We start from the raw sequence: 14,277 nt of genomic DNA, 5'->3' as shown, positions 1-14,277 counted from the left end.
TATCAAGCACTCTGAAACCCTGGAGCAGATAAAACCCTACCAGGATCCACTCAGTCTGGCACAGCAGCGTGGGACACTGTAATACAAACCACAAATAGCAGTAATGAACAAATTTCCCCAGAAAGATGAATATTAATTAGCACTTTCTTGCTGTCCTTGGATATGAATGGATACTCCACAGATGGAGTGCACAAAGAACCACCTCAACTCCCTAGTGTGGATCACAGGAGAAACCTCTCCCCCAGCTAATTCAAGCTCAACCAGTTCCAAGCCTGAGCACCCAAAATCATAGGAATTCACACCAAAATGCCCTGGGAGGTCTCAGCAGCCAAGCCCCAGCATGCAAACACTCAGGAGAGGCATCTGCTCTGAAAAGCTGCATGGGCATCAAGTCAGTCCTGGAAACAGACCCTGGCCAAGCCATTTGTTAGAGCCAGCCCAGCTGTAAAGATGCACAGCTCTTCAACCCAGCCATGGAGAAACTCCACTGCACACACAGGGACCACTTGCCTGTCCCAGCAGTGCCCTGGAGCCTCCCCTCAGGAACTCAACACAGCTTTCCATTCCTTGTGTTGGCACAACACCTGCAGGCCCCATGGCAAGCTGGTCTCTTAGGGCTGAGTTGCTGTGACCCTACAGCAGACAAAAGTTGTCCATGCAGAGCTGAGACAGGGCAGTTGAGCTTGAGCAGGGCTGCAAACCCCAGAACCCACCCCAGGGCTCACCGTGGAGCAACAGCCAGAGCCGTGCCCACAGCATCCAGGAAAAGGGCTTGGAGGGAGGATGATTTGACACGAGCCATCTGAGTCTGCTCCCTGGCAGCCAAAATGTGGGAGAGGAAGGAGCTGGATCCCCAGGGCAGGAAAGGAGCTCTGTGTTGTGTTCCAAGCTGCTTCCCAGGAGCATCAGGCAGCCATCATCTGCTGCAGCTCAGAGTGCAAACTGCACACACCCACTGGCACCACTCAGCTGTAGCCAGACATTTTTAACAGCAGCTTCCAAGACAAAATATCTGTTCTCAGGTGGAGCCACTGCTCAACACAAAATCGTTTCTACACCAAATCGTGTTATTTAGGATAACAGACTAAGAAAATGGACTTGAAAAGGGGAAAACAACTTTCTCCCACAGCAGCTGGAGGAAAGATGGATTAGCTCCCAACTCCCTCTGGCTGCTCCAGTGTGTGCAGTGCAAAGGGTAACAGAAAAGTATGAAGGAAGACAATCCAATATTCCTCATGCAAAACTCCTTCAGGCTTAGCAGCTGCACAAAGCTACTGACTCACGGCAGAAGATGAAGGCTCCCTAAACACAGTTTCTAATCTCAGAGTCAGAATAGAAAGACCTAAAGCTCCAGGGCCTGCCACCCTTGGGCAAAATCCTCTTGCTGAAAGAAAAGTGAGAATAACAGAAGAATTAAGCTATTTATCTCTGCCCTGGAGGTAATGCTCAGAGAGCAGCCCTGCCATCCAAGTAACTCAGGGTTTGTGTTGCTGCTCCAGGACTGAGGGCCTTGCAAAGGAGCCATCAGGTATCACTGCAATGCTTCAGCACATGCTTGTTCCCCCTTCCCCAGGCTCAGTGGGACAGGGATCAGTCAGACCCACGCAGGATCAGCCCATTCAGCTAATTTAGGGTCTCACTGTCCCCTTTGGAGGCTCTCAGCCCAATGCCTCAGGTTCAGTCCTAAACAGAGCCTGTCTTGGCAGCACTGCTTGTGAGAGGAGAGGCCACAGCTCCTGTCCTCACCAGCCCTGTCGTTTTATCTGGGGAGAAGTTAGTTAATTCCGGTAAGTACAGGGTTGTGCTGCAAATTGCTCGCTGAATATTGCCCTTGAAACTGCTCTGTAATGATAAATTTTCACTTCCTTCCCCAGGAGTTGCACAACATTGTTGGGCATTGTTCAGAGCTGCTCTGCTCCAAGCCAGGGGCAGCTGCTCTCCTTTTTTTTCCCTTTCTTCTCAACCCTTCTGGTTGTGAGATTGTTGGGTTTTAGTTTTGTTTGTTTGTTTTACCACCACCAGCTTACTAACAGTGAATGACTCTGAACACAAGTAGCCTCCCAACAAGATTACTCCTACTTTCTTCAGCTTTTGGCGCGGGGAAAAAAAAAAATAAAATCCCATTTATACCAGTTAGATCTAAGCCACTTACAAAGTCAGACCTGTCAAATAACATTTAATTAAAAGTATCTTTAGGGATGGAACAGCTCAGTCAATGAAAAGCTTTCCCACTGAGAATATAAATAGCCCAGACACAGAATTCAACAGACTCACTTTGTGGTCAGGCTACCCAGCCTGCATGCCCAGATGCAAGATGGATTTGTTTCATGGCTTTTGTTGGCATGGGGTTTTTTTTCTCTAACAGGGAAGTGGCTTTGGATTCTGGAAGCTGGGCTGGTTTATCAAAGCAATACACAGCAGGACTGGAAGGAGAGGAAAACTAGGGACACTGGGGCAACAATCTGGAAATAAAATTGCTCTTAAAGCAGAACAGCTTCAAGAGTTAAATAAGAGCACTTACTTAACTTGAAGAAAATTGCTGCTGGTGCCTTTCTGACAGAACCCTAACTTGTTCTTCAAGCAAAGCTGAAGCCTCCAATGATTTTCTTGTTCCTTAAGACTGCCCCAGCCATTCCTCCACCAATTTCCTAAATATAGGGGGGACCCTTTCCAGTGTCTCCCTTGTTGCCGTGAGCTCTTTCAGATCCTTTCCCAGGGGGGATCCATCTGATGACAAAGGCAAAAGGCACCTCAGGAGTAGTTAGGGCACAGGTAGCACAGCTCACTGGGGCTCCAGGCACCACCCCAGCCAGGCAGGGCCAGGGGCTGCCTCAGCTCCAGAACCAGCTCCTCATTAACCAGCTCCTCATCCAGTTGGGCCCTGGGGTAACCAGAGTGTTCAAGGGAAGCAGGACCAAGGAGTGCCCTCAGGCTACACGAGTCACAAACTTCACTGCCTTCAGCTGACCCAGTGAACACCCAGTAGTGAACACCCAGTAGTGAACACCCAGTAGTGAACACCCAGTAGTGAACACCCTCTAACTCTCAAACACGTGGCCAATGCACAAAGTTTTTCTAGCCTGCTTGGCACAAATGCCCATACAATGCAAAGTGTTTTGAGATAAAGAATGCAGAGGGATAAATCTCACCCCAGAAGCAGGAGGCAGGAGGTCTGGCATAATTTGAGTCAGTGGAGTGCAAGTCAACACCAGGAAAAAACGAGTGTATCATCCCAGCCTGATTTACTTGTGCAGACACAAGTCAAATTAACACCCTACAGACAATTGTTTGTATTGCAGCAGCACCTAGAGGACAGAAGATGAAGATCAAACAGTGCCAGACACTGTACAGGTGCAAGGAACATCCCTACCCACTTAACATCAGACACCAAAAGGAGAAAGGAAACCAAACTTCTCTTCCCGCAGCCCACAGGTGAGAAACAAGAATCCAAGAGGATGCCCAAGGTCCTGAGGAAAACTGCAACAAAACAGGATGCTGATTCCCAGGGCAAGGAAGGCCTGACCAGCAATGGTCCCTTCTCCCTGCTGTGGTGGAGACAAAATGTTCTGCTTGGCTCTGTGCTGGGATGACCACATTGCTCATGAATGCTGAAACTACAAGAGAGTTGTTCAAAATGTCCCAAAACAGATGGCAACAAACCCGACACCGCATGCTAAGCTATCATGCAATTATTTTTGTTTCTTGCTGAGGCCACCTATTATGCAGCACGGCTATTTTAGAAATGTTTGTCCTGTTTTTCACATCCTTCTGCCTAATGGAGCCTGCCTAGGCATATGCAAGAAAAATTCTTCTTTCAGTCTTTCAGAAATCTCTAAAGCAGGATTCTCCAGGGGAATAATCAAGCAAGTTCAAGTTTGATCCATGGATTAAAAGAGCTAAAAATGTGTCATTCTCAGCTTCCTGGCAGTGCAGAACATCACATTTTCACTGTGATGCCAAACAGCCCCCATTTCACAAACCTGCCCACCCAGGACAGGCCACCCTCAGTCACAACACTGTCATTTTCAACAGGAAAACAGCTGTGGCAATTTGGAACTCTGGAGGTAGGCAGGGAAATTCTGCCAGGAAGGCAAACAGGAGGTAAAATAGCCTGCAAACTCAAACAGGTTAAAAATCATGTATTTTCTACACAGCTCCTGCTTACCTAACCAATGCCATCTACTCTAAGTATTTCCATAAGGCAAAGGTGTACAGGTAGCTATCACATTAGTTCAGAAGTATTTTTATCAAGTTCAAAGGGATCCCTTCACCTGAGCCCTTTCCCAGCCTCCCAGGAGAAGTTAATCCCACTCTTCCTCTGCCATCCTTCTGGGAACCAACAGCTCCCCAGCCCGAGGGGATCTGTAGCAAGGCACAAAGCTGTCCCCACACTGCTGCTCAAATCCAGCCCAGTACAGAGCCAGCAGCTGTCACCAGGATGCTCATTCACTTGAGTATTCAGGTAAATTCCTAAAGAACACCAAAAATAACACTGCTGGTGGTGTCAATTTTCACCTCTGGAGCAGATGCAACGAAATATTACCCCCTAGAAAGAAGATAACTCTGTCTTTAAAGCAAGCAATACATAACTGCTTTTCCTATGGATGAACAGAAGGCAACACTGCTGTTGGCATTACAGGAAGTCCAGATTTAAAGTCTTAAAGTTTACAAACACCAGCAACTGGGAAGTGATCAGAACATTTAATGGTGTTGTGATACATGCAAAATGAACAGGAACCATGTCAGAAGGAGTTTACCCCAGTGCTGGCCTTTCCTCCCAGTTTGTTCCCATCTCAGTTTTCCCAACAGAGCAGGGGAAAGTTGCCTTCTCTAGAAGGATCCATGTTACTCCCAGAGTGTGCTAATTGCCCAATGCACATTCAGGTCAGGTACCCACTGTAGTGACATTAATGAGTGAGATGGGGACTGTTTATGACACAATCAAGACAAGTCAGTAAATATTCCAAAAGCCAACAGCTCCGCCAAAACCAGGTAGCACTGCAAAAGACCACAGAGCAAGAGAAGGGAATAGGAAGCACAGGAGGAACAACCTGGGCTTTTATCTGAGTTTTTGTACCAGATTTATACACTTATGGTCTCACTGCAGCTTTATCCAGTGCTCTGAGATCAATAGTGTCTCCGTGATGTCAATGCAATACACACTGATGGCTTTCCCAAAACATCCCTGGGCCTCACTGCCAGGCTCAGAAATCTCCAGAACAGCCTTTTAAAAAGCCCAGGACCAAATCCAGCAGAGCTCTCTGGACACCAGCACACTTGGCTCCTGCACAAGCTTGACAAACTTAGGAACTACAGTCCATGGGAATCATTGGATGGGTTTGGTGCTTCCCAGGTGCTCAAGGTCAACCCCCCAGCACAAAAAGGCAAGTGAGACTTTCCCCACAGGAGGGGAACAGGACAGCTGCTGCAAGCAGGTGTTTCCCAGCTCCCACAGCCTGGATTCTGTCCACCACAAGTCCTCAGAAGTTACACACAGCTGAGCTGAATGCACTTCAATTAGTACCAAATCAAACCCCAGGGAAGGTAAAGCTCAGGCTCATGGAAGCTCAGCTCAAGTTTGTGGAGCACAGAGCTGTTGTCCTGATGAACAAATACTCATTAAATGACACAACCCACGAGCTACCTTACTTATTATTGCAAAGCATGTGAAGAGGTTTGATTAAAAGCTACTACACTGCATAGACTAAAAGCATTTTTTTTCTTTTGCCCTCCAGTTCAGATCCTGTATTACCTCCACTTCTGACTGTTGGAGGAGAAACAAAACACAGTAAGAATGAACACCACAAACAACAACACTCCAAGCAATGTCACAAGGCCTCAAACTGATTCCAGCTTTTTTTTTTTTTTTTTTTAACTAAATTCAAAGAACGGGCAAAACACAGTATTTTTCACGAACACCAGTCAGCCTGAAGCTATGTTTTGGTTTTTTTCCCTACCCTGGTGCACTCTGTTGCACTCCAGATGCACTCCATTTTAAAGCTGAGACTTCAAGTCTCTGCAGCTCAACCAAGAACCTCCCTTGGAAATTCCCAGCACAGACAAGGTTTCAGCATCAGCCTCCGTGACAGAAAGAGCTCATCGCTCCGGGCTAGTGCCAAGGAAAACCACGGTTTCCCTCTCAGCAACCTCAGCACCCACCGCTCTGAACACGAACCCCGAGCTGCCCCACGGAGGAAACACCTCGTCCTTCCCCTCCTCCTCCTCCTCTCACTCTCCTCTCCCTGGGTCCCCAGCCGTGCAACAGCTTCTCCCTTCCCACGGATGAGCGCTCCCTCCCCTTCCCGGAAAACTCCCGCCCGCCGGCTCCGCTCCCTCCCGCCGCGGGCCCCGGCGCTCTGCGGGACGCGCGTTGCGGGCGCAGCTCCGGAGCCACCCGGGGAGGCTCCGGGGCCAACCGGGTCCGGGTTCCCCCGCGGCCGAGCGCCCGCCCCGGCCCCGCTCACCTCGAGTAAAGCCGGCGGGCAGCAGAGCCCGGGCTGTCCCCGCCGGGCAGGCTCGCCATGGGCCGGCCCCGCCGAGCCCCGCCGCCCGCCGCGGCTGCAGCCCCGCACCGGGCAGCGGAGTATGGCAGCGGCGGGAAGTGATGCACCGAGAGAAGAAACTCGCGGGCAAGGCCCCTCCTCCGGCTGATGTCAGCCCGAGGCGGGCAGTGGCCCTTCCTCCTCCGCTCGGCCGCCGGGAGCCGCGCTGCCGCCCGCCCCGGGGCTGCGGTGGGACGGGGGCAAAGCGGGGGACACGCCGCGGGCATCGCCCTTCCCTCCGCCCCGACACGGGGCAGGGGAGCAGCGGAGCAGCCCTGGCAGCGGAGCGGGCCACGCGTGTCCCCTCTGCTTAACATCACACTGCAGTGCCACCGCGCTTACCTTCAGGGGTACCGCAGCAGGGAAGGACGGACCCGAGCAGAGAGCGAGGGGCAGGCACCAAACCTGCCCCGTAAGGAACAGGGGGGGGCTGCACCAGTGCTGACCCGCACCAGATGCGGCCGCTTAATCCCCTAATGAGGAGCCTCCAACTCAGCCTGAGCCCTTTCATCCTCATCAGTTAAATGCCCGCGGCTGGAGGAAGCTGGGAGGAGAGCGGGACCTGGCACAGCTGGACCTGGCACAGCTGGACCTGGCACAGCTGGACCTGGCACAGCTGTGGCCACCTTGCACTCAGGAGAGGGATGCCACAAAGCCTGAGCTGCAGAGCAGCCTGGCTGCTGTCTTTGGAAGTGAGGGATTCGTCAGGAAAACAGATGTTTCCTTCCAGCCTGCAGCAGTTTGCTGTCTGTAGCCACTGTGTCCTGTAGAACAGTGGGGATTTTACTATTTTTTGCCAACTGAGTGTCTCAAGGTGGATGCAGGACACCCTCGGATGCTGCATCCAGCTCACTCTGTTTTCCAAGGCTTGAGATACTCCTCCAGAAGTGAGCTGGCTGCTCAACAGAAGCCTGGCTGAAAATTAGTGCTACTTAGTCAGAAACACCACATTAAACATCATTAGTGTCACAGAAATTCTAAAGAGGAGCAATCATAGATTGTACCTTTCAGTGCATTCCAGCTCTGCAGACACCAGAACCCTGTGGTCACAGGGAATCCAGAGCCATGCCTGATTTACTGGACTGTTTCTCCCTGGGGATTTGCATAAAAAACCCCCTCAAGAGCAAGTATGGATCCTGCTCAGGAAAGAGCATCCTCAGTAACACCCCACTAGCAAACCACAGAAGCCTCTTTCCTCAGAGCTAATTGATTGGGCGTTTAAATTCCAAACAAAAACCCACAGACAAACCTGTAGCTGTGTCTTAGCTTAGGAACAATCTCAATTCTGCTCACAAACCACAGCGGAGAAAGCAGAAACCATCCTGCTGAGAGCTGCCAGGGCAGTGTGTTGGTGTCCTGGATACATGCCATGCCACCCCAAAACAGGAGCCCCTCTGCACCCTCAAGTGACAGAAACCCCACTGGAGGGGCTGCAGGCAAAGCTGTGGTTCAGGCTGGGACACCAGTCAGCATTTACCCAGGTTTGTGGTTTCACTGTGAGCAGCAAACATCCTGACACAAACAGCTGCTCACAAGCCCCTGGAACAAGCAGCTGTGTAGCCATAATAAAAGATTTTGGTATTTCCAGGGGGGTGATTTGTCCGTGCCCACCCTCCAGCCCCTCTTCAAGTCAAGAACACTGATGCAAAAGATGAAAAGCAGCTGGAGCTGCTGGCTACAGCCCTTCCCCAGCCTCAGGAGACAGAGGGTGCTTTGCACGGGGTCAGCATTCAGTGAATGTGGGCAGAGAGAATAACTGCCCTTTGGAGAAACAATGCTGGAAAGGGGAGCAAAAGAAAGGAGGGTGGAGGCCAGCTTCCAGTTTGGGCTCCAGCCAGATATTTCTGGTATTCCACAGAGCTCCAGGCAAACAGGTCACCCAGGTGTTAATGACACAGGAGTCACTGGGTCACATTCCATGGCCTGGGTGAGGCAGGAGGTCAGACTAAGATGAGCATAATGGTCCCCTTTGGCTTTAAAATTAATGAATTTGCAATGGATAATTTATCATCTGACAAACTCAGCTTCTTTTTCTTCTTGTTGAAGTGGCAAGCGGGTCACAATGGATTTGAATCCATTAGATGAAATAATTCAATTACTTTGCTGTGGGCTGAGTTTGGTTAACCCTACACATCCATCCCTACAAGTACTTGGACCTAAGTCCCAACTCAGATCCGTTGCTCAGCTGAAATGAAAAAGTCAAATTGCAAGAGTACAGAAGAAAAGGAACCTGAGTGCTTTAAAAATGTCACCAGTCCACCTGATGTAGCATGTGCATAGTGAGGCATGAAGCAATCAGAAAGACTCCAGATGAAGGTGACAAATGTGACACACAAAGGACTTGGGCACTCCCTTTAAAACACAAAGATCTCTTTTAATTAGCAAGGAAGCTCTCCTGCAGCTCATGAAACGGATTGCTGGTGGCCTCTGCTGGGGCTTATGAGCAAAAAGAGCAATGCAATCCAGATTCTGGAAGCTGACAGACCCCAGCAGAAGCTGCTGCTGAACTGGCACTAGAATTGTAAATGTTTTCTGGTAACAGCTTTAATTGAACACCATCACCTTGCACTCTTTTTTTTTTTTTTTTTTAATTTTTCTGAACTGACAGGTGCTGAAAGTCCCTCCCTATCATCCAGCAAATTGGGAAAAATTTGCTGGCATTTTCTAGTTTCCTTTTGAGGTAGCCTACAAGGAAAAGCAAGCTGTGGTCTCTGTTTCTGGGACTGTAGAACTGAATAGTTTTGCTTCTGCTCTTTTTGGTGTGAAAGAAGACACATCCTTGCCTATGGCCAGGTGCATCAATTTCTGCCTCTTTCCCATTGACAATTATTTAATTCCTAACTCTCAGCAATGTTGGCACAAAGATGAGTGTTTTGAAGATAGAAAGTCCCTAAGCCAGTAAAATTTCATCCTTTCCTCCAAACCCATCCCCATGTGTGCTCAGAACTGGCCCAGCACAAGTTTTCTTGTGGCCTTTCATGGACCTGAACAGATCCAAGTGAAAAGTGACCCAGGAATTGTTCCACACGTTGTACACAGGGGGAATTTTTCAGCTCGATCCATTTCCTCCCCAGTTTGCTGGGCAAGTGTCTGTGTAGATGTAGGCACCAGACTTTGTGAGCAAACGAGTTTGAATAAGCCTGAAACCGGTGTGAAGATGGGTAAGAGAGGAATTAGCCTCATTAAAGAAAAAAGGAGTAATAGAAATGCCCCTGGAGGGTGTGCAAATTGGGGCCACACACAGCCTGCCTGAGCCAGGAAGCTTTGGCCTTGGGATTTTCATAAAACATAATTACAGGAGCTGCAACAAGAGTCTCCTCAGAACTGCTCAGAGCCATGCAGGAAACTGCTGAGCAGACAGGGATGGGTTTCAGCAGGATCCCTTAGAAATTCCTGTTATTTACAACATATTAAGAACAAGGTTCAATATCTTTCTTTGGGGAGGAACCCTGCATACATCTGGAAGATTTAACAGGTCTACATAAAACTGCTGCTCCACACGGCTTTTTTTTAAGACCTGGAAAGGAGTTACAGTTTCTGAGGGCTTTTGCAGTTCTTCTTTCCATTGAATATGATCCTAGGGCAAAAAACCTCCTCTGCTCAAGCTGGTGAGCCTCAATGAGGAACTATTATTTTCTCTCCAAAATAAAAGCACAAAAGGTTATTACAATTTCCAGGTAACCTGTAATAAAGACTCACAGACAGGAGTATTATTCATACCTGAAATAAGGAGGATGATCTGAGAGTGAAGGGTTGCTTTGCTGTCTGTGGTTGTCTCTTTTAAAACCTCTCAGAGCAGAGAGATGCAGGAAAGCCTCTGAGTAATGAGCTACTCTGAATAATTTAGCTGTGTGCATGCACGCCTGAAACAGCCACAACTGCTGAGCAAAAAGATTCTCTCTGGGGCTCACACACACACCCTGAGCTCTGCTCTCCAGATTAGTCCCTGGTGTGGTGGGTAAGGTGCCAGTTGGGCAGTAAAGTCAGATGCAAACCCCTTCCCAGAACCTCTGTAGCAACATGGCAAGTGCCCTCTTAGCTTGCCCCTCATGCCCACCCCTTTCTTCTCCTGGTGCAGCATTCACACACACAGCAAGACCCCAGCAGCTCCATTCCTCTGTGGTTGGGTGCACACAACACTGGAGGATTTGGCCCTTCCAGCTTTGTGCATATTTATACATCCTGTGCCTCTGATGTCCCTGAATTTCCTTTCATTAACACTCCTCTCAGCCTCAGGAGAGGCAAACAAAGAGGCAGAACTCCTCTGCTTCCTCTAGCTTGCAGTCTGAGCTGAAAATGCTTTGTTAAATAAACAGCAAAAGGACCTTAATGTTTCCTTTCCCTGGAGCCCTTTGGGTGCAATCAAACCCTTGGCCTGGCACTGCTCTCTTTGGTAGCTGAGGATTTTTTGGGCAGAGAGGACTGTCCTGCCTCCTGCTAATGTCACCAGCACTTTCTCTTCAGCTGAGATCTTTTCTCTTTCCTTCAGAGTGAAAGGAGAGTTTGTTCAGAGAACACTTTGGGGCTCAGCAGGTCCCAAGCAGGTTGTGGCAGCCTTGTCCCTCCTGCCAACCTTCTCTTCTGCCCCTGCTGCTCTCAGCCCAAGGCAGGGTGCTCATGGTCTCTGCAGCCTCTCAGCTTCCTGCTGCCCTAGAACCAAAACTGGTTGCTGCCATGGGCTGTGTCCAGCTTGGCTTTGCCACAGCCACAAATGCCCTGAGACTCAGTCTGACCTCTGGGCCTAGGGGGAAAGAAAGCTGGAGCTGACTGCAATATCCAAGCTGGATAATACTGGATAACCAGCTGGGGGGGATGTGAACAGCCTGGGTGTTGTTAATTACCTCTCATCCATGCCCCCAGGCATCTCAGTGATGTCTGCAGCAAGCTGGACATGCTGGAGCAGCACACACCTTTCTGCTTCCTTTTCATCTCTTGGTAAATCCCCATCCTTTCTCACTGCTTGGTGGCCTGGGTTCTTGCTGTTCCTGCAGGAGGATTTACCAGCCTGCAGGAAATCCTCTCAGGACTTCAACCAACATTTTAGAAGGTCATGGGAGCCTGTCTTGGGGTTCATCAGAAATACACTGACTTTTTTATGGGCCTAGAAGACTTGAATGGCATTAAGAGGGAGCTTTCTTGGAGGCACTTTATGAAAGCTTTATTGCTCAGGCAAACACCCCAGAGGTCCCAGTCCTGACCAGTTTGTACTTAGAGTGGTGGCACTGGGTTTATTTATCTGACTTCAGTTTCCAACAGGCAACAGACAAAACCCAGTTTATCCTGCTCCAACCTGGGGAAAACCTCCTGTTAGCACTAACTGAAAACAGAAGTAATCATTTGGTATGTTTCAAAGCTCAGGGGGAAAATAGGTATTTTCACCTTTGAGGGGTGGTTTATTTCCTTTCTAAATTGTAACTGTTGGTAATGACATTAATTCCAAGCCTGTTTGGGTTTGTTTTTGAAACAGACTGCCAATATTTACACTGTAATTACCTTGTTTAGTCAAGCTTCTGCAAGTGCTTTCCAAACACTCCCCCTGTTACCAGCAGAGTTTATTTCTATTGAACTCACCACCAGCTGAGAGAGGCAGAGGCAAGGAGCAGAAGGAGTGGATGAAGTGGCTCTGTGTCCCCAGCCACACAAGGTGACAGAAGCTCCTGCAGAAGCACCAGACCAGGGTGCCCCTCGTTGTCCCCACCGCAGCGTTGTGACAGGAAGCACATTCTGGTTACAGCCAGAGCTGCAGCCTAAGCACAGCTCAGGTCACAACCCATCCATCTCTTCAGCACCACTGGGAACCCCTGCACTCACCCCACCACCCACAGCTCACCTCTGCTTAGTGTTTCTGGCAGGATGTACACTTTTTTTTTTTTTTTTTTTCCCCTACATTTCTTCCACTTGAAGATAAGTCTGTTCTTATCATTCTAACAGACTATTAGGACAAGATTATAGCAACGTGAAGTAGCATCTTCTGAAAGTAATAACCCTTGTTTTAGGGCTGATAACTGGCACACAGCACACTCAGCACCATTAATGCCAATTTTTTTAGCAAATAATGGAACACCAGGAAAGTTTCAAAGGACTGAAAAGAGATTGATAGTGAAATGAAATATCTTAGAACAGAGACTGGGAGAACCCAAGTAACTTCAGTCTTGTTAGTCCAAAACTGATGCCATGCTAACACAGTCAGAAGAGCCATGGAGTCTCAGTCCATTGCTCCAGAAAACTTCTCATCAAACAAGCAGTCCTTCTTTTGAGGAAATTATAAATTCAGTTAATAAAGGTAATTGTACTGACATAATAGCCTTGGATTGCTGCAAGCAGTTGACTTAATCTTGCATGACTATCTGTTAAAAATAGCACTCAACAAAACAAGTGTAGCTTATATTGAATGGATGGAAAAATTGGTAACATGCCCCTAAAAGTAATTATCTGATGGAGGGATTTCTAGAGTGTCTAAAAGGATTTACTCTGCTCAGTGTTATCCAACATTTTGTATCAATGACCTGGAGAATAAGTATAAAGGCATCACTGGTGAATTTTGTCTTAAAAAATGCAATTTAGAAGCACAGTAACAATGGGAGAGGTGGGGACAGTTTGTGTGGCAGGACGAGACACTGTGGTGGTGCATCCAGCCCACTGTCCCCACACTGATAGTTCTGGTGACAAGAACAAGAGATTGTTCTTATTGTTCTTGATTGTTGTTGTTGCTTGCATGAAGTTTAAGGGGTGACAATCTTAGGTGACAGTTAACTTTCCAGACGATAAAATTCCTGGGAACAGAAAGTTTTTTAGTATAGTAGAAAGTGGCAGGTCCAAAAACTTGCAAATGCAGAATGGAAAGGTGATGTTTAAATGTAGGTAATTAAACAATAGCACAATTAACCTCTCTCAGGATCAGAGTGGACCCTCCACTAGCTCGTGTCTAGAAGAATGGTGTCTAAATATGCTGCAGTTCAAACACAAGTTCTGAGTCTGCTGGAGCATTCCCTGAGTTAGAGTGTTTTCTGTGTCAGAACTCCAATTAAACAATCTGCTCTCTTAGCTGTAAAACCACTCTTCTTGTTTTACCTATTGATCAGTTTTATCTCCTGATATCTGATATTTTTCCTGGGCTGGCAAATCTCAGCATTAGGGTTGACACAACAGTCATGTTTTTAGTGGAGCAGTATTGATCACCCTGTGATTAACAGCCTGCCTTGCCTGGGGGACACAGTGAAATGAACCTCTGCTGAGATCAAACATTTGTGTCCTTTGTTGATTGCAGCCTGAAGGCTTCGCTGGCCTCTTGGAAAAGAGCAGGGTCCTGGTTCTAAAGGAAAGGTTTGGGAGTGGCAAAGCACGGGGTTTGGTTATGTTTACAATCCCTTGGCCTCACTTTTCCTTGGAAAAGCCAAAAGGCAGTGGCTTTGCTCCTCAGAACAGCGTCTGGCTCCTGCCTGCTGCTTTGCACTTTCACTGAAGGATGTTGTCATAGAAACATAAAAAGGGGCATCTGGGAACCTTTCCAGCCCGGGCTGTGCACAGGACAGAACATTTCACTCACAATTATCTGGATCTCATCAGACTTAACACCTTTCTACCAGGCAGGACAATTAACCAAGTCCCTGTTTTTCTACCAAATCCTTGCAGAGCAGTGGCATAAGCTGCACATGAGCCAGCAGTGTGCCCAGGTGGCCAAGAAGGCCAATGGCATCCTGGGCTGGCTCAGGAACAGCGTGGCCAGCAGGTCCAG

At 48.4% G+C, this 14,277-nt stretch overlaps 1 protein-coding gene across 1 annotated transcript in view; it reads right to left on the bottom strand.

Moving 5' to 3' along the window:
- Positions 1-6,784, bottom strand: part of GPSM1 (G protein signaling modulator 1) — a 68,700-nt gene extending 61,916 nt beyond the window's left edge. The window contains exon 1 of the mRNA XM_071765922.1: positions 6,465-6,784. Within this exon, the coding sequence (XP_071622023.1) occupies positions 6,465-6,769 (305 nt within the window). The 5' untranslated portion in view covers positions 6,770-6,784. The remainder of the gene's footprint in view (positions 1-6,464) is intronic.
- Between the last annotated feature and the right edge of the window lie 7,493 nt (positions 6,785-14,277).

Source organism: Heliangelus exortis, chromosome 22 (genome assembly GCF_036169615.1).
Source record: "Heliangelus exortis chromosome 22, bHelExo1.hap1, whole genome shotgun sequence".
In the NCBI taxonomy this organism is placed as follows: Eukaryota; Metazoa; Chordata; class Aves; order Apodiformes; family Trochilidae; genus Heliangelus; species Heliangelus exortis.
This window is presented reverse-complemented; position numbering and strand designations above follow the sequence as displayed.